General features: G+C 37.1%; 1 protein-coding gene across 2 annotated transcripts in view; it reads right to left on the bottom strand.

Moving 5' to 3' along the window:
* The window catches only part of PDS5A (PDS5, regulator of cohesion maintenance, homolog A (S. cerevisiae)), an 84,721-nt gene extending 64,633 nt beyond the window's left edge, over nucleotides 1-20,088 (bottom strand). For both annotated transcript variants that reach the window (XM_010289396.1, XM_010289397.1), the window contains exon 1: nucleotides 19,922-20,088. In XM_010289396.1, coding sequence (XP_010287698.1) covers nucleotides 19,922-20,041 — 120 coding nt within the window. In that variant the 5' untranslated portion in view covers nucleotides 20,042-20,088. The remainder of the gene's footprint in view (nucleotides 1-19,921) is intronic.
* Between the last annotated feature and the right edge of the window lie 106 nt (nucleotides 20,089-20,194).

The raw sequence follows: 20,194 nt of genomic DNA, 5'->3' as shown, positions 1-20,194 counted from the left end.
GGTGCAGGTGCCATCCCGTGGTACATCATACAGTCTTGCTGACAGTCATCCAGAACACGGGGTGTATAAAGCACGTTATGCTCTCTTTCCTGCTTGTGTTCCAACACAACCGATAAATGAGACCAAAAAAGGTGTTTTTTTTTTTAAAAAATACTTTTTCTATTTCAGCAACCTTGTAAATTGTGGTGAGTTGAAAACTTGCTACACCTACTGAAGCAGAAAATGATGCAAAATATTTGTACTTTGATCTTTAGCTTTGATTGCAAAGTCTGTGACAGTAAGAGAAGAAATAAATTAAAATTTCTTTCATGGAACTCATTCAATGACTGGCAATTACACATAATATCATTGTACTCAGTAGCATAAGAGGGTATTGAGGTGAACAAGAAAACATTCTTCAGCCACAACATTAATTTTCTGGTTTCTTTAGGAACCAGAGTCCACTGAGCCTTAAGACTGAACATTAGGAAGTAAATAATGTGAAACTCTAGCATGAACCCGTATCTAGTGATAAAAATGCACTGAAGAATTTTGTCTGTGTGCCTGTCTACTGGAGCCTTAATACAGAACTGTCATATTAGTGACAATTACCTAGAACGCAGAAGTCGTGGGTTTCCATTCCCATGTGAAAGGCTGGACAAACATCAGAACTCTCAAGCTGTAAGAAGTGTTGATATTTCACAATCAAAACTAATACTACCACCCAGCAACAACAATAAAAACCCTCTAATCGATGGCACATCAAACCAGAACCTGCTCCCCAGAAGGGACTGGATGACATGGACATTCCTGTTATCTCACTGCAGCAAACTTCAGCCAGCAGCTGGTGGTGTACCAGCTACTGCACCTACCAAACCAGACACACTTCTGAAAAAAACTTCCATTCAGCTTGCTCCAATGAAGCATTATTTTACCAGAAAATTTTGCTACCTGTTCAGCACTACTATCTATACTATCAACAACAACAACAAAGTCTTTAGGCAGCTACCAAGCTCAAAACCAGGGCACTTCTAGAATGGACTGAAGGCAAAATGCAGAAATTTGCTTACTCTGTGTGTGGCTGGGGGGTTCATTTTGTTTTTAAGTAGCCCTATTAAAAATGACATTTCTGGAAATTCTTAAGGCACATAAAAAAAGTCGGTATGTGAAAAATTGGACCTGAAACATATTTGGAGTGCTTTCCTGGCTATAAGTCTTATTTAATTCTTTCATAAGGAGGAAGAAAATTATGTATAATTAGTGCATGGAAAGTATTGTATTGGTAGAATTAATTTATTAAGTTTAAATCATTTTACTTTGAATAATGACGAGTATCCCTAGTAATAAAGACTGATTTCTGATACTTGTTAAATGAATAAAAAATATTGTTAAGAAATTTTCCTCTTTTAAAATTTTCATTAAAATGTGGTGGGAAACTGAAAGGAAAATAAAAGGCACCAATATTGCTGATATAAGGATATGAAAATCAAAATCCACAGTGCTCAGCAACAGGATAATGCTAAAAACATAAGGACTGCATGTAGGATATGCAGTTTCTGAGAAATAAGCCTAGAAAATGAAGATGACAAGCCTATGTATTTTATTGTGATGTAGGTAGCAAAGAATAATATGAGGCATCTACAATAAATTCAACTTGTAATATTACCATCATAATTGCCAATATTAAAAGTGTGGAAATATTTCAAATTTAATATATTATTTACAGAAAGCATTTTGGAGGACTTCACATGACCATATTTAAAATGTTATTTTTAATGATTTTACTGTTCATTTTGTGATACAGTGTTTCACACAAGAATGTAGACTTTTCCACTTTGGGTATGGAAGTGAGGTGCATTTGTATGTCCAAGGAAAAGGCAAAGGCAGGAGACTGAAGAAAGGAAAGGAAGACAGGAAAAAAAAAAAAGGAGTTTTTCCCATTCACATCTCTATCTCACATCTGTTTTTATTTGTTGGATCTTGATGTTTACACCCAATCACTAGTCACAGGACTATGTTTTCACTTGGTTCTAACTTTGCTAAACATTTTAATAGTATTTTCAAGTCATGTAGCTATGTTGAGCTGACTGAAAATTATCCCCCATCCAAAATATGTATTCTGTTGCCAAAACCCAGACTTTTTTTGCCTAATTAAAGACAGACAATCAAATTACTACTTTTACAGAGCTCTACTATACCTTTCTGGATTAGCAATACTATTTTAAAGGATAATATGTCACCCCCCAGAGTTGTGGTGGTTTTGTTGATTTTCTGCAGTTACCTTAATTCTGGGCTAATAAAGCCTTGTCTGTGAATTCTTCCCTAACGTTTTGAGAACTTTAACTCTTGATTTCCTCCACAAGAGTTCTGCAACTATTTTGCCTATCAGTTCCATCAAATTCTTGCCTTGTACATAGCTAGAATATGCCCGTAACTGCTGTACCTGTCCCTCAGCATTCCTCATATGTAATCACAGAGTTTTACAGCTACTGATTTTGCTAAGATTAGAAGCAGGCAATATATCAGATATAAAGTGTTATTGCAAAGATTTTTTTTTTTTTAAGACTGTTTTCAAAATATGTCTGACTTTAAGAGGTTCCAGTAAGTAGGCTTCTTGTACTAAAATTGTTTTAGTGAAATATATAAAGATCACCAATGTCCCAAAAATCAGAGAGCAGTGAAATTTCCTTTCTCTGCTAAAAACAGACTTCAGATGAAGACTTCATGGTACGACCATTCCCACTACAGACATTAGGCACCCACCACTAGACAGATTCCCCCAGACTGTTCTTGGCGAATCTACCAACATCACCTGCATTGTGCAGTGTTTTCCCATTTTACACTCTACTTTCACTTCTGCTTTATTTTTAAGCTCTCCAATTAGTATAACAACTTCATTATCTTAAAGAAAAAAAAGGGGTATTTTTGGGGGGGGGGGGAAAAGAAAGGAAAGAAATCATATAACTATGCAAGGAAGAACTCAGATCAGGGAGACTTCAAAGTTAAAGGCTGAAAAGTCATCGTATATTTTTATTTAAAAATATGCTATTTATATATTTAATGTATTTAATTTATATATTTAAATACACTATTTAAGTTCAGTGTTCAGAATTAGCCATGCTGAATTTAGATTAAAATAACATTTCACTAAACTACATTGCTGAAATCTGCAACCTGCAAGTACTACATACCATTTAAATACCTGCCAGCAACATTCTCATAAAGAATGCCTAAAACAGGAATCACAGAAAATTTTTAAAGGTCCGACATACTTAAAAAAGCACTTGAGGCACAGTAGTTCTGTATTTGCAAAATGCTGTGTCATGTTCATCCAGAAAAATCACTTATCCTCTCCATGACAAAATTTCAGATATTTCAACCCCAAAAGTACAAAACAGTGTAAGAATCAATCCACTTCTTTAGGTTATGGCCCTGTTAATATTTTACCTTCTGGTTCTTTAAAATTACCTCAGCAGCTAGTTTATTACCTTATTAGAAATATAGTATTTTGCTACCCACTAAATTTTACAGTTTCTAAGAGTCTAATAGTACAGTTATTTAAACTTATTCAATAAATTCTACCAATACAACAGTACCACTGTCTCAAGACAGTGCATACACCTCAGCAGTGAGCAACTTTTGCCATCACTTGAAATACCTGGAAGATGCGGCCGATTCTCTTTATAAGATCAGACACCTGAAACAATACTAACCTGTACCCCAAGCATGAACATAAATTCCTTATCCATTCGCAAAGGATTTGGTCATTTCACAGATGTCTGCATCTGTGACAAAGAGACAGTCCCAAAGAGAAATCTGAGAAGCTTACAGAGAGGGCAGCAAGCCTCAGCCTAAAAAATTATGATTGCCCAGAACATGCAAGAAAGTGCACACTTCATGAAGAGTACTGGATTGAAGTGGCCTGAAGCCACAAGCAAAAAATAATGCCTTGTTGTTTAAAGATGATCCTTGATTTTTGTTTCTCTGACTCAAAAATTGAACAGAGACTCAACTCCACTTGCTCAGCTGCAGTGACCTCAGAACAGCAGTACACATGCATGTGCTGGAGATTTAAAAAGCAGCTAAAACATATTATAAAACCCAATGATTGGGAAAATTTGAAAAAGAGAGGAAACATGTGCCCTATAAAAGGGCACAACAGATCTCTCACATACAAACTCTGCAGGAGAATGACAACTAGTTGATCAGGTGACTGTCAGAATAAACCACTTGATCTTTCCTAAGCATGAGACATAAGCACAAAATTTAACTTTCCTTATCTAAAAACATTCTACACTGTATAGTTATTGCCTTCAGATCCCAAACCCCATATAAGTCTCTTATGTTTGTTTTAAGCTTGCATATACAAGACTTAAAATACATGAAATTCCATTGCTTTTACTCTTCAAAAGCCAAACCAGAATGAAACTCAGTTTCATTCATGTTCTGTAGGATGTTTTTCTGGTGTTTGCGCAGGTCTGTTTTGTTTTGGCTTTGGTTTTTTTCATATTTTTCTTTTTAAATCACCCTCATGATCACAGCATGCAGGTCAGTAGTATACTGAAATGGTTTAACAAACAAACAAACAAAAACCTATGGAATATATCTTGCTGTGTTTGTTCTCTCACCTTTTCATCCCAGAAAGAAAAATGTAACAGTGCAGTATTTTATTCTGGCTGAATTTGTGTTGTTGTTTTTGGTAGTTTGGTGAGGGGTTTGTTTGTTTGTTTTTTAATTTGAAATAAAAATATTCCGCATTGCATTTTCATAGCAAGAAAGGAAGACTTCAGAAGTGCACCTTGGCCTACAGATTGTGGGGGTTTGCAACAGCCTTCAATAGCTGTGGGAGTTCATTGAACATCCTAAAAATGCTGTTGGTGAAGATTTACGATCAGGAAACAAAAACTGTCAACTATAACCTTTAGGGTCTAAAATTCAGGCATTAAGCTGAAGCCATTTAGCACCTTAAAGAAAAGGGCTGAGACCTAAGATTTGACTATGAATTTTACAGGAAATTAGTGTAGGAAGAGATGACAACAAGTTGCTGCCCAAGTAACTTCTATTGAGGAAAATGCTTCAGTATTTTTATTAGATAGTCACAAAATACTGATACATTCATGATGAGATTAACCACAGAATCGCATTCCAGACCTTGAGAGTAAAGTAAATAATTGTAATCTGGATAGGGATGAAATTCCTAGCAAAGTAGAGAGGCCAGAAGGTGTTACTCCCAGATGCTATTATTGACAGTTTCCTCACTAGTGGTAAATACAGCCTTGTACTAAGGACCAAGAAGTATTAAGTACTATAGGGAAACATCCAGCAAAGGAAACTGAAAGATGGAGAAAGATGCTTCCTGCTGCCTGCTTGAAACCACTGTGTTGCTCAGCTTTAACTTCAAGCATTTGTCTTTTTTTGCCAGAGCTCTGACTGCTCGCACACAGGGTTATCTTAATAGTGGTAACATCATGGGGTAACATACAAGTCAGGTAGTGGCCACCTGCATATGGCTCATGCTCTGTCTACAACAGTTGTTTTGAATTTGCTTCGGAGCTGCTTTCAGGTGTCAGAAAGAGCACTTCAGAAGACAGCTGATTCTTGTGGGTATTGGGTATTGAGAGGCCAAGTGGTAGAAAAGTAGTTTTCCCATCACTGAACATACTCTTCCGTCTTAAGCATTTTGTATTCTGTATGCTTATCACTTGGGTGAGAAAGCAGTATCTCCTGGTCAGCAATCTCAGAGAAGCCCAAGAAAACCAGAACATCTCCCCCCCACATTTTCCGTATGACAGTTCTGCATGCATTCTGGTCTGAATTAAGACAGCACAAAGTCAGTTTATAGTAAAATTGGTATCAGCCTCCATCTAACTTCCCTTTGCCACATGATTTTTATGTAGAATCAATGTACCCAAGTTTCTTTGTGTTGGTCAAGCCTCTGAACACTTGATCCATTGGTCATGAATGGTATCAGTTACTCACAATTTTTATCATATACCATGAAACACTTGAAAGGCAATTAGATTTTTAATCAAGACTTCACTTAAGGTCTCCAGAATTTATTTACAAACAAAAAGACTGAACCCCAGGAATCCCAATATACTACGGACTGGTGAATACATGTAAAGCATATCCTCATATTAATTTCTTAAGTGTTATTTTGAAGCTTTCTGAAGATTACATGTAAAGGTTTATTTTAATAATAACACAAAATGAAACAACAAGCCACAAACCTACTCAATAACATGAGATGAAGTCATATTATCTCAAATTGAGGATTTGTATAATCAAAATTATCCATACAACTTCATCCAACAGCTTCTGTCAACATTCCCATGCAGCTATTTTCATAAAAGTTTCCATACACAAACAAATTACTACTAGAAAAATGGGCAAAAATCAGTTCTAAGGTTAGCTGAAGTTTGGCAACTACAGAATTTTAATGCATACACCACCACAAAAGTGCAAGCTCCTTGTAAATACTGTCTCTTCACAGACTAAAAAAAATTATGTTCAAGCATTTTTCAACAGCAGACAGATTTTCGGCCTATCAAGGAGTCCTTAATAATATATTCTGCACAATTCTCAGGCCCTGAAATGTAAGAAAAATGAGTTAAATGAGTAACACTTAAAAAAAGAAGGGTTTTCACTTTCCGTTAATAATTCTGTAAGAGCTTCATGTGCAACAGTAAACTTGTGGTCTGTCCCTGCTATGAGCCCTGTGGAGTGTTAATAATGCTGGCTTTGGGATGACACAAAAAAAGATTCTACTACTTGCATTTTATCAGTTCATGCTTAGGGGAGAAAGCTATTTATGGTGCCTATCTGCTGGGTAGTACAATTTTTTTTGAATGTGTGATTATCTGGAAATAAAAGATTGGTTTCTGTATATGCGTACATACGCACACACATATTCCCCTACAGACAGATATACCTCCTGTAAGTTAGCACAAGTCTTTGTTTAAAGAACAATCAACTACAGCAAGCGTTAGGAGGGGAAAGAAAATAAGAATGAGAGCTGGCATGAAGACAAATCTGTTTGCAAGCACTGGCCTGTACCGCCTACTCCAGTTCAAGTCATAGCACAAGACTCAGTAGTTTGGACTGTAGAACAGGAAAAGACCAGTCTAAACATCAAAGACCACATCTCATAATCATAACACAGATACGGAACTGTGAGCCATCGGGCTTAGGGAGCCCTGAAAAACACTGAAAACTCAAATTCTTTCTTTTGTACAAATGGGAAAGACAGTTGGGGGGGGAAAGAGGAAACCAAACATTCCTAGAGAAAGAAGTGTACGTTAAGTACCTCTCACTAAGTATTACCACACCAATTCTGAATTCCAATATAAAATCAATTTAATTTGAATGTATTAGGATGAATGGTACTATCTATTACAGCAGCCAGTCAGCTAAAACATTAGAAAATTCATGGTGGATTCCACAACATTCACGGTAGTTCAAAATTACTGGCACCAGCACAATCCACACATTTGTGTATGAACGCGACACTGATTTCATTTGTTTCTAACCAGAGAACATTCTCCTCTGCACCTTGGTTTCTTTTTCAGATCTGGAAGGTTAGCACATCATTCACTGCACTTACATTTGCCACTCGCCAAAACAAGGGACACACTTCATTTTGTATACAGATACTGCCTCGCCAAATTGGGGCGTGAGGGATGTTTGTAGAATTTCTTAGGGTGCAGTCTTATGGCAGTGTGAGTCAACCCAAATCTGTCAGACCTGTCCCTCCATTACTCCAGCACGCATGCGACTGATGAGTGACACTACCGAAAAAATCCCTTTTTCTGGCCAGGTTACTTTTCAGATAGATCTGCTTCTTGAACCAGCTCACTACATGGCTGTAGAAATGCACAGGGGAGGGTGGGGACTGCTTCAGCCCAATCCTAGGGTGCAGTTTATTAAATCAACTTAAAGATTCATTAAAGTCAAACCCAATGAGCACAGTGTTCCCAATTAAGCTGTCACTTGCAAGTGACAGTTCTGCCAGCCCGAGATTGTCATACAGCTTCTGCCAGCACAAGGAGAGGGTAGTAAATGACTGCACACCTGGGCTGGCGTGTGAAAAAGGATGGCCCACAAGCAAGCAAGAGTACTTCACTCGCTCAAAGTGCTGGCTTTGGTGTTTGTGCTTCCACACGTTCCAGTAACGTGAAGCACATTAGGGTCTGCTTCAGGGCAATGCTCCAGCTACTGGTGTAGCAACTACAGCCTTTCCAACTATACTACTTTCCCCCTCCTCGCCTAGAGTCACTATGTGCCTCTCTTTTTCACTCTTCTCTTCCTACTCTTCACAAACTTGATTCGTTTCTATGACTTTGAGAGTGCTGCTGACTGAAATAAGGCAAACAACTGCATCGTTATTCTCCCTGAACAGCAATGGCAGCAGCGGTGATGATGAGTAACTGTTTCCTTCAGTAGCAGCACCAGCTTAGGAGCACTCAAAGCAGTCAGGTACAACAGCATCAGGATGACAAGTTTCCAAAACACAATTCTGGCACTCTGTAAAGAGGATTTGCATTTTTTACTTTTAGATAAACTAACTTGCTTTTGACTATGTGAAAATACCCGCTATGCAGGTCAGCTCAGATTACTAAACTGACTCGCAATACTCTGCAGAACTAACCTGTCATTACTTACCCTTCCACCTTTTCACCTTCCTGATGAAATTATTTTTGCCGGCAGTTTCATTTTTGAGCACAAAATTGAAAAAGATGATGAAAAGCAGTGGGAGAACTCTGGACAAAGCCTCTAAAAATGCTAGCAATTAATATTTTCCTCATTTCTAAAATGTTGAGCCTAGTTTTAAAATTAATTTTATGGGGATGTTGCATGATGCCACGCTTTTAACCAAAGTGTTGACAGGCGTTAAATCAGATAGTATACAGAAACTTAAACTCCTAACAGCCCACATACAGACTGAAGTCTGAGTGACTCTGAAGAGCCTCAAGACAGCGTGAATTAGGGCACAGCTCCACAGCACAATTTCTCAGGAGGCAGAGCCAATGTAAGAAAGTACCTGAAGACGTCTCTCAAACCACCTTCACTGCTAGATAAAGTATAGTGGAGAACTCCACCCTCATAGATGTATATGGGTATCAGAAACCAATTTTAGCATTAGAAATGGAGTGGCACACCGAGCTGCAACTCTAGGATGAGTATGCTTTAATCTACATCACAAATCCAACTCAGATCAGAATGCTCCAATTTGCACATGAACCTAAACTAAGAACAATAGGCAAAGATGTCAAAATGAAACTAAGTTAAATGGCAACCTTTTTACTTTGTAATCTGGCTGAAGGTGTTTTAACCTTTAAAGGGAAAGAAAGGCTAGGACTGAAAGAGCGTAACTTTGGAAAATGTTACATGCCACCCCCGCTTTCCCAGCAAGGTTTAGAAACATAGCCTTGGTTTAACTTGGTTTTCACTCCCGGTTGAAAGAGTAGGGTTTTTTTACAACTTACTGGGTTTTCTACAGACCTACTTCCAGTTGTACTGTGTATGTATTCTACAAAGATACAGGTTTTTGCACTTGGTGAGCCCTCCCATTTCCTACAGCAAAATTCTCATGATTTCACAGCAGTCTAGGCTACTAGCTCCAACTGGAACAAAGCTGAAATCTTATTTCCAGATTTTCCAATTTCCCTTAGGCTTAGAGTTATGCCTACTTTCATATTCTACACATATTTTCTAAGAAAAAATGTCACTAACAGCTCACGAATGCAATTCCTAGACCTTCATTTACTGACTTCACACAAGCAAAAATAGTACTTCTTTTCTTGCCACTGGAATTTTACTGGCGATAGCAGAAGTGGGAGCTTTAGAGAAAAAAGATGGATTAGAAGTTTTTCAGAAATAGTGACACATGCCAACTACATTTACAAAGGATGACTGAATAAAGTATTTAAATAAACATGTATTTTCAGCAAAAAGCTTTAAAGTTGCCTTGCATTTCTTTGTTTTGCTTTCTAAATGAGTGAATGTTAACTTTGCAGCAATTCAGTGCTAAGAAAGAACCACCTGTGGAAAAAAAACCCCCATATAGAGTAACCTTTTCCACCTCCCCCTAGAATGCTGAATTATGTTTCTACCATCAAAAGTATTGAGTTTACCTTATTTTGTTCTTATTATTGCAACAGCTTAAGAATTAAACTTCCCCCCATTTATTCTACAATACATTGCATGAACAAAGGAGTATAATTTCTGAACAGCTCCTCTTCACTGTTTCACGTAAACACAGTTTTTAAAGAAAAATTATATCCTTTCTGATTGACTAGGACATCAGGACTAAAGCCCACTGAAAGGCACTGCAGTCAGTGAGAGTTAAGTGACCAAGTATCAGGTTTTACTCTTAAATCACAAGAAAATAACAATTTTTATATTCCTTAAAGTTTAATTTCAAGTAATTCCCTACTAAACTGTGAATATGGTTTGATTAAATTTCAATAATGAATTTATTATGGAGAACCATTACTGCATTTTGGATAATCAAGTATATGTATTTTTTTTTCAAATAGTAACATAAGAACACCACAGTTCAAATGCAAAATTATATTAAAATAACAGGATTTATCCTACTTTGACTACTTTGTCTGAAAATAGAGTAAAAATATTAAGAGGAAATATCCAATAGCACTTTCATTAAATTGGTAACACAAGTCAGTTTATCTTTTTCAAGGAACAAATTATTTTAACAAACTTCTTTTCACATCCACATTATGGCATAATCATAAGGTTATAACTGCAAATTTTCTTTATATTAAGCACTTCCTAAGTTCAATTTTACTTTCACTGCTCGCATTTTACTTCAACATTTGTACCATCATCATGATCCTAAGCAGCCAAAATAAACTGGAAAAAAAATTATGTAAGAAAAATACTACAGAACACATTAACTAAGGAACTTAGTGATAGGCTTTTGAGATTTTTAGCTACTTTTGTGGGTTGGGTTTCTTTTAATTTTTGCTTTACCCTTTCTGTAATAGCATATCGCATAAGCACTTTTCATCAAGACAATCAAGGAAAGCAGGTATCATTTTTAGTTGTTAAAAATCCACCACTTTAACTTAAAAAAATTAGTAATATTTTCAAATACCATGCACAGTCCTCTACCAGTCTGTGGGTTAAGAGAGTATTAAAAAGGTTTGGGGCTTTATTTTAGATGTTTATCTCCTTTACTGCTGCTATATGAAATAAGTTTTATCATAAGCAGCAAAATTAACGATGGCTGGTTTCCAACAGATCTGCTCCCCATCACTCTGCTCCAAGAGGGCTGCCAACTCACTCCCTTCTTGCATCCCTCACTCTCATCCTCCTGCACTACCTGCCCACTCCCCTCTGGGTGCCCTGCTTGGAGAACTGGGGAGGGGGCAGCACATCCCCTACAACGTTTGAAACATCCGTGAGGGAATTACTTGAATTTATTCCAGCTAGCACACGGGCTGCTGCCTTTTGAAACCTTTAACAGTGCTGGTCCATCTCCCTTTGTATGAACAGAATTCAGATGTCTCTGTTCTGCTCAGCACCAATTAGACAAATCTTCCATCTCTGATCCTTTGCCCAACCACCAGCAAATTTTGAACTAATGTAACTTCAGGGAAGATCAGTAGCAACAAAATTAGACCTGCTGATCAGATAGAAACCTTATTTCATTAGAAAAGCAAGCTAAAAAGATTTGTCCAGACAAAGCACTATCATATATACAAAGTAAACGGAAAAACACAAATACATTTTCTTTCCATTTTGAGAGACTAATTCCTGGGCACTTGAAACTACGGTAGTAAGATTTTCATAAGAAGTACAAGTTTGAAGTTGGTCTTTTGATGGTCTCTCGTGTTAGATGCAGTGAGAAAATAGTTTAAAGATCAGTAAGTTACATAATAGTAAAAAAAACTATTGGAAATCTGGAGATCTCAAGCTATTCCCTGATGGTCTATCAGGTTATTTCCATAGAAAGCCATAAGACAGACAGAGACTACAATTGCAGAGGAAAGGGAATTCTTTAATGACTGCAAGCAAATATTAATTTTAATAAACATGAACATATCTTCTTTTTTTTTAAGCGTGTACATTTTTCAGGTGCTGTAGCCAGCAAAGAAGGGCGTAAGAGAAGACTCCAGAAATAGTTTATTTCTTCAAACTCCTTTTAAAAAAATGTTCTTTCTCCTTTTCTTTCATCTTTAATGCCTGTATCACTTCAAAAATTTGTTTGGAAATAGAAAAGACATACGTCTCTGATGCTTATGAATGTATTTTGCCAGTACAAAACTGGCAAAACTTTTCTCTTCAACAGTTTGGAAAGTTTTGATAAATCTCCTGGAGATAGACATCATAATTTCTACTATGTGGTATTAAAATGTAACACTAAAAACATAATATAAGGCCTAAAATTGCTAATGACTACACTGAAGAGTGTTTCAGCAAAAAGTGACAGGCTCTATTAGTGGAAGACAATACAGTACCATTGAACAACTAGAAAGAAATGGGAACTCACTTGAGAATAACTAAGACATTAAAAAGGCTGACCAGTCTTCACAGTAAATTTGAATGGATTTCCCCCCCACACCATAGCTGCAAAACCGATTCTAACACCGCAGCGCTGACATCTCCATCAGACAAGTATGTATCATGTGTCTCACATAAATAAAACGTATGTTTAGGATATCCCATGCTATCTAGCTACTACAAAGTTTTCAACCTTCATTTCTAAGCAGGAACATAACTTTGTGCCAATTTTATCTTTACCTTTAACAGTACTTCATCACGCTTGAGACATCTTTGCAACAGCCAAATTCTGATGTCAGCACAGCAGTGGGAATACAGTTCATTAGTTTACTGCAGCTGCAGAGCCAGCAAACGCACATTGCTTTGAGTGACACCAATAATAAGCATGTGTTTCAGATTTCTAGGTAACAATAGTGATTAAGAAGATACTGCAGTTTGGAAAAAAAAATCATATATGAAGAATGTTTAACACAGATTGGGGACTAGACAAAAGTTTTGTTTCTTTAACTACCAAAATGGCTATAATATATACTGTGAATGAATGATCTGCTAATTATTTTGCATGTTGTTTTTCTTTTCGGTAGCAAAAGATACACATAGGCATTAAGGAGCCAAAATGTGTATATTGAATTCATATTCAATCAATATGAATTGATTCAGGTAGACAAGGAAGAAAAGTAACCTCAGATGATGTTTGATTTCCCTTCCTATCAATCATCTCCATATTACTGTCTGCAAACCAAGGGATAATTTTTCTTTCACTTCATAGCGCTGTTGTGAGATTAACACTTCGTTTATGAGTCTTTGAGCACAGCTAAGGCTCCTGTGGTTTTGCAAACTTATGCATACAAACCCCTCATAAGAATGCAGTGATGTCAAGGATTTTGTATCCAAACTTAATTTAAAATATTTGAATACACAACAAGTCTCCCACATTATACCATAAAAATACATACTGACAGGCACACCTACCTAAAGCAAGTGATTTATAAGATTAAAGCATGTCACTTACACTAAAGACATCATCAGCTCTGCCACAAACTTCCAGTACGACCCTAAGAAATACTTAACCCTCCACAATTTTTTAAGTTTCAATTTCAATGAATGCTCTTTCTTCAGCAGAGGGAGGCAAACCCAGAAATTCCTAATTTACTATCTGCCATTCATTATTTTGTATGCTTTTATCACAGCAACTCTTATCCATCTCTTTCCCAAGGGAAACAATCCCATACTTCTCAAACTTCTAGTCAGTCTCCTCAATCCTAATGTTAATACGGTATTTGGTAAGTGATTACATATCTTTCTTTAAAAAAACAAAACAAAACAAAACCCCCAAAAAACCACCCCCCAAAAAACCACAACACAAACACCACCCCACCCCCAAAAAAAACGCAAAAACCAAACAACCAAAAACTTGAAGCTATTACTTTGTTCAGTCCACAGAAAGGACTTGCTCTGGAGTTGATAATCAAGGTTGTTTCGTAGAGGAGTGTATTGCCCAAAGGCCCCCTTTCTTACTTACTGAAGCTGGAAGACTGTAACTGAAGGAAAATATTGCAGGAAAAGAATATTCTAGCCCATGTTTTAAAACAGTTAAGCCTGAAGACTTGCATGCTAGTCTCCCACCTATTATAAAGTTTCTATACGATACCTGTTAAACAGCCTATAACAAAGTTTTCACAGAAAATACTTGTAATTTTCTGCATTCTTAAGCAGAGATGATGAGGCCTGGTTTATAGAAGAGTTAGGCACTCAGAAATGTAACTGAAATCAAAGGAACTTGGGGTCTGAACATGTAAAGTGCAACAGAATGCACAGTCACTTCAGAAGTTACATTTTAGAAATGCCAAATCAGGCATATGAAGCCAGCTCGTCTTTCTTGTGTTTGGGTTTGTTCGGATTTTTTTTTCCTTTCAGTAGCTCTTCAGTTCCCCATCTTTTAAACTGTGATTAACATCATGTCCTCACCCCATACTTAATAATTAATAATTCTTCGAGGCTTATAATAGAATAAATGAGAGCATAAGGACTTCTGAACTAGTCTGTCCATTTTGGTGGTCAACGATCAGAAGCTATCATTCCTAATTCAGCAGCCTCTATTTTTTTTTTCCCCCCCCCCCCCCCCCCGCTTTAAATTGGGGCTTCCTCTCATTCACAATGTATTTATCTTCTTGTTGCCAGGAAACCATTAGAATAATATTGTCCACGTGAAATTGCCATTAATTACTGATGCACTTGTAACAAAAGAAAATTATCAGATATAAAACTGAAGGGTCTCATCATCAATCAATTTGAAGTTAAGTAACATCTAGATGAACTGGGTGAGCCTATATACTCTATTTCTCTAAGGATTGATTAAATTGGGACATTTACAAAGCAAACAGCTAATATTCCATTGGAAAAAAAAAATCAGAACAAGATTTCTTCTCCTCTGAATAGTGGCCTGTCCTAGTTAATGAAAAACTTGATTGTTACAAGAGTCAAACTAATTAAAAAGATTAAACTATGAGCAAAATCAAATTAGAAATTTGGCTGTAGGCTTAGGTGGCCAGCAATAGCTCAAGAACATTGCAAACTGCCGTCTACAGTTAAATACAATTAATGGAAGTTTTAAAATTGTTGGAATAATTAACTGCGGACCATTTCTGTAAGCTGGCAATATGACCTCCACAAAACTACTTAAAATTCTGAAATATAAGCATGTAACTTAGTCAGATGCTAAGCCATGAAAGTACCCATGTCATGTAAGTCTTGCCAACAAATAGTATTTATTAACTAATACAACCCAACATACTTAATATGTATACCTTTTCCCCTCAAACATACCAAATTCTCATGTATTACACAACGGGAAGTAGATTTTCTACTCCCAGATCTAATTTGTATTTTTTAGTTTTGTTCAAAATAACTATCGTAAGCATAGTCAGGTAGCACAAGTCAGATCAAAGATCCATCTAACTACTCAACCTCAGAGAGTGGCCATTAACTTATACAGAAATATCAGGGTGAGCAAAGAACAGCTTTCCCCCCCCCACCTATTTCCAGCCTACTGCAAAACATTTAAGTAGCAGAAAAGCAACCTTCCCCAATTTTAACATTATGTAACAGATCCCTAAAACACACCCGCGCATAGTATGATGAATTATTACATTAACTATTTCTAACGACATGAGGATAATCTTCCAAAGGTAAAGACACAACAGGGCCAACTACAAAGATACCAACATCTACTAGCCAGAGGAACATGCAGAAAGACAATGAGAAGAAGGAGCAGGAGTGTTTGTTTCACTCTGGCACAAATACATATCAGATAACTAAGAGATGCCATGGGACAAGATAAGGAAGACTTCAAGGCACACAAGGAGCGCTAACTTCCTCAGCTGATCACAAGCTAGGCCTTCGGGTGGGGTGACAGAGGCAGAATTGGGGAGAAGGTGGAAGGGTACCTGTGGAAATCAAGAGAAACCTTCACAGCAAATACCTTGCCAGACTGTCACCATGAAAAAAGCAAAACAAGGCTACTGGACTGATTGAAAAACAAAAGGAAAATTACTCCCCCAAACAAAAAACAAACAACAAAAAAACCCCAAAACCCAGAATACTTACCCTAGCTATGATAAAGAAGAACTACATCGCCCTCAATAAATTCTAACCTATAAACCTCTTAATTTCACAAAAACAGGTTTTCACACTGCCTTAAACCTCTGTTAAAAATCTCTATGCTGAAGCTAATTTATCACTCCTTTTCCTTTGGAATGTTTCAGAAAATTCCTTTTTTGGGGGGGGGTACTTTTGTATCTTCACTGTCTAATTAAATGTGCTTTTTACGGATTTTATGAATTAGTGTTGGTTACACTGATATCTATAGGTAAAAGAAAACGCTGCACTTTCTTCTACAGACTTGGCATACACTTTACCAAACTGTATAGTTGTTGGTGCAAAGCTGTATCTGAACTCGTCATCGTACATTATTTCTTTTACTTAAAAAATCTAGGAGGCAAGATGTGAGACGGGGACTTTTGCATTGTTTCTATAAAACTATCTCCAAAGATAACATTTGCAAACTTCCACATTCAAACTGACTCTGAAGGTCCTTCAACACTCTAAGGCAGGACTGCCACAGAAAGAAGTTGCCTTTTTCCCCTATGCCAGTACAAGTATTTGTGAGGTCTCACGATAAATCAGGCAAGAAAACGATTCAGGTTAAAATTAACACACGTTTGGGTTTTTTTATTTTCCTCTAAGTTTTAACCCAGATCTGTTCACCCAACTGTTTTGGCATGCGGCAAAACAAAATGCTTGTAGAGAACAAGGGACAAGCAGCAGAGCAAGCCACTTCTTTCAGCAGCAATTCTGGCTTTGCTTACAAAGGCTGTTTAAGTCAGTCTCTATGCATTTTGGATTGATGGGGCTATTTTTAGTATATCTGACAAGTACTCTACTATTAATCTTATTCATAACGATTACCAGGTTTTATACAAATGTGACCATTTCTCTTGTGAACAAAGAAAGTTCTATCTGAGATTTAATAGTATACTGACAACAATATGTAAGTCTGGAGTTTGACATAGCAGTAAAATAGAGTCAATTTTGAGAAAATTTCAATAGTTGTAGAGAAGCTTTGCAGCAAAGCAGATGCTGAGTTTCTAAAACTTCAACCTTCAGCTGTCTTACAGGAAGAAATATAATATTGCTAGAACAATTTTCTCAACTTGTATTTAGTTGCTGGCTTGATTTTGGAACTGAAAGTGGACCACTTGGGTGCCTTAGAATTGTTTGTTGTTTTACGCTTTTATCACTTGGTTAAATAAAAGTTATCACCTCTCCCCACAAGCTTCACTAAATTGACAAGCATCTCTGAAACCGATCACTATATAACTTGAACAGATGCGCTGTGAAGAGGAACATTAGCCTAAAGAAAAATCATTTTTATTGTCAAAGTACGGTAAGCCTCAATTCTCTGCTACATGCTAGCTGCCTAGTTTGGTTAAACTTAATTGGGTCTATTAAATGGACACTTGTCCCCAGCCATAGCACACCACAGTTAAAAATCACTTCTTCAATAGCTGGAATTATACATCACATACTGTCTCATGCTGTCCCACTCTAAGGCAGCACCAACCCATCAATGTAACCTAACACACCAGAAACCACCTTTGACTCCATTAAGCACCTGAACCGGTGTCTCCTTCATCATACATATGCAATCCAGAGGCTTTGCCTTTCTGCATGACTCAGAAGGTACATGTTGATTTTAAAATTCTCAATACTTCCATTTTCAGGACAGTGCTAATGTTATCGTACAGATATATCAAAACACTGTAAAAGAATCTGGCCTACATTTTATTACCCACAATCCCAAGCAGAAGGAGGGAAAGGATAGAAAAACATTCTTTTTGAAAGTCCTTGGCACAAAAGCTGCTGCTCAGGCACTCTGGGACAGGTGCCCAGAATGTCTCAAGTTCCAATAATAAGAAAAGCCTTCATTAACAAGAAGAGGTCTGGGCACAAAAATACAGATGTGATATCAGAAAAGTTACTAATAAGGACACAAATTTGTAGCCAATTAAGTTGACCATGACTTCAATAAGATAAAAGAACAAAAATTTGCAGGAACTGACCCAAAGCCTGGTGGCCAAAACACCAAGTTACACACGCGTCTTCTGTAAGAGTCACACAGAGCATCTTTAGCTCATCTGTGGCCAAGAAAGCAGCAAAAACCCTACCGTTTCAAGGACTGATTCATGCATGAATTTGTACATTCTGCTAAAGCTGGCTTTTATCATTAAGTTATATTTAAAGTTGTGGAAAGTTATCTTTTAACTGAAAATAACTTTTTCAAGCATTTCCATCCCAAGCGCTGTATGATCATAATATTCCACATACCAAAATGGATTTGTTCTTACAAATCAAGTTGATACAAAGAAGCATGGATTTCATAAACAAATATTATAGAAGTCTATACAAAACAATAAAGAAAAAATACTTGCTGGTTTAAGTTCTAAAATGTACAGTATTTCCAGTTTTCTTGATGCTTCAGTAAAGCAAATATCTGCCCAAAGAAATTCCTCAAACTCAGATGAAGCAGTACCAGTAAGAGAAGAAAAATCTTCCTCTGTTGTTTCAGTGATGGTAGGTCCAATAGCAAAGTGTTTGTTCCCATTGAAAGTTAGTCTACAGTTTTAAGGTAATCTGAATTCCTTAACCGTAGTTCATTTAAAAAATTATCAAAAAAAAAAAAAAAAAAAAATCTGTTCTTGGCCTGAAAATTATGGCCAACACACACACACACATATGAATTCAGCAAAACATGTATGCATGGCTTTGAAATTCTATTTTTCTTATTGTCTAGGAATGGCTGAAAGCCTACATTCCCTTCACGTTTATAGGGAAGAGATTTTTCTATGTACTAACTGACTAGTCAAGACCGTGATTTCTATTTTTTCAATCTTTGTGGGGTCACTGCTGTGACGGGAAAAACAGATCATCAAACGAGACAATAGTTCTGATCTCTAAAAAATTACTACTACATTTCCACCCTGGGCATAGGACCAAATACCAGGTTATGACAACTTTCTAGTCCAAAGACCATGGTGTTAACGAACGAGCTGTGCCAGTATCTGATCAATGCTCAACTTTATTCTCTATTTTCAGCATAGAGTTAAGAAATAATACTACTGTATCACCACAGTATTTCATGTTTCCAGTGGAAAAAGGGATTAAAAAGAAATTTTACAAAAGATATAAGCCTTCACAGTCCCACAGGATGCTGTCAAGCAAGCTGAGATGATGCGTTTGTAACAGTCCCTTTTGCTTATGAGAATTTAGCAACTTTGCCGAGCACCAATTACACTGAACAGGAAAGAAACAATATGTATTGTATCAAATGGAAATATCTGAGGCAGGTTTTACATATGAAACAATTTCAAGATTCCATCTACAAACCAGAAATTCATCATTGCTGTTTATGAACCTTGCTATCTTTTCAGTCAAGAAAACCCTTAACTAGATGTACTTGTTTCCCCCACTCAGCTACACTTGCTCAAAGTGCTGGAACCCACAAAACCTTCTAGCTTAGCGAGAAAAATTTTCGGTAACATATCCTGCAATTATTACTTATGATTCCACTTCAGACCTCTCCCCAAAACTGTGGGTGTATTTCACGTACAAATTAGCTGTTTATCAACTCTGGCTTTGAGAGAACTCGCAAGCATACAGTCACAAATTAGAAAAACCACTACTGCTCTTTTAAGGAAAAGCAAGGAAGCGGTGCTCCCATAAAGGTCTGCAGGCAAGGAGGAGACATTTCAACTATGACAAGGAAACAGTTCTCTGGCAGTCCTCCTTTCCCATGCTGAAACGTTTACCTTAAGAAGCAAAAGTTGCAGGGAAGGGGATGGTGGTCAGGATCGCTCACCTTTAACCGTTTAACCACCTCATCGTTGGTAATTTTGTCCGTAATCTCCTTCACTCCAGGAGGATAGTAGATGATTTTACCGTCTGCAGCAGGTTTTGGTTGGGCAGCAGGGAAGTCCATCCTGGTGCTGCTGGTTATAAACTTTCCTTCTCCACAGTCCTCTACCGGCCTCTATCGGTCAGAAAACAAAAGTTCAGCAGAATGGAAACGACTTTCTAACCCTCTTTTTCCATTTCTCACCCTCAATTCGCAGAAGGCCCTGCTTACCCCCCC

This window comes from Phaethon lepturus, unplaced genomic scaffold, assembly GCF_000687285.1.
Source record: "Phaethon lepturus isolate BGI_N335 unplaced genomic scaffold, ASM68728v1 scaffold1136, whole genome shotgun sequence".
NCBI lineage: Eukaryota > Metazoa > Chordata > Aves > Phaethontiformes > Phaethontidae > Phaethon > Phaethon lepturus.
Note: the sequence above shows the minus strand (reverse complement) of the source record. Positions and strands in the feature narration are given on the sequence as shown.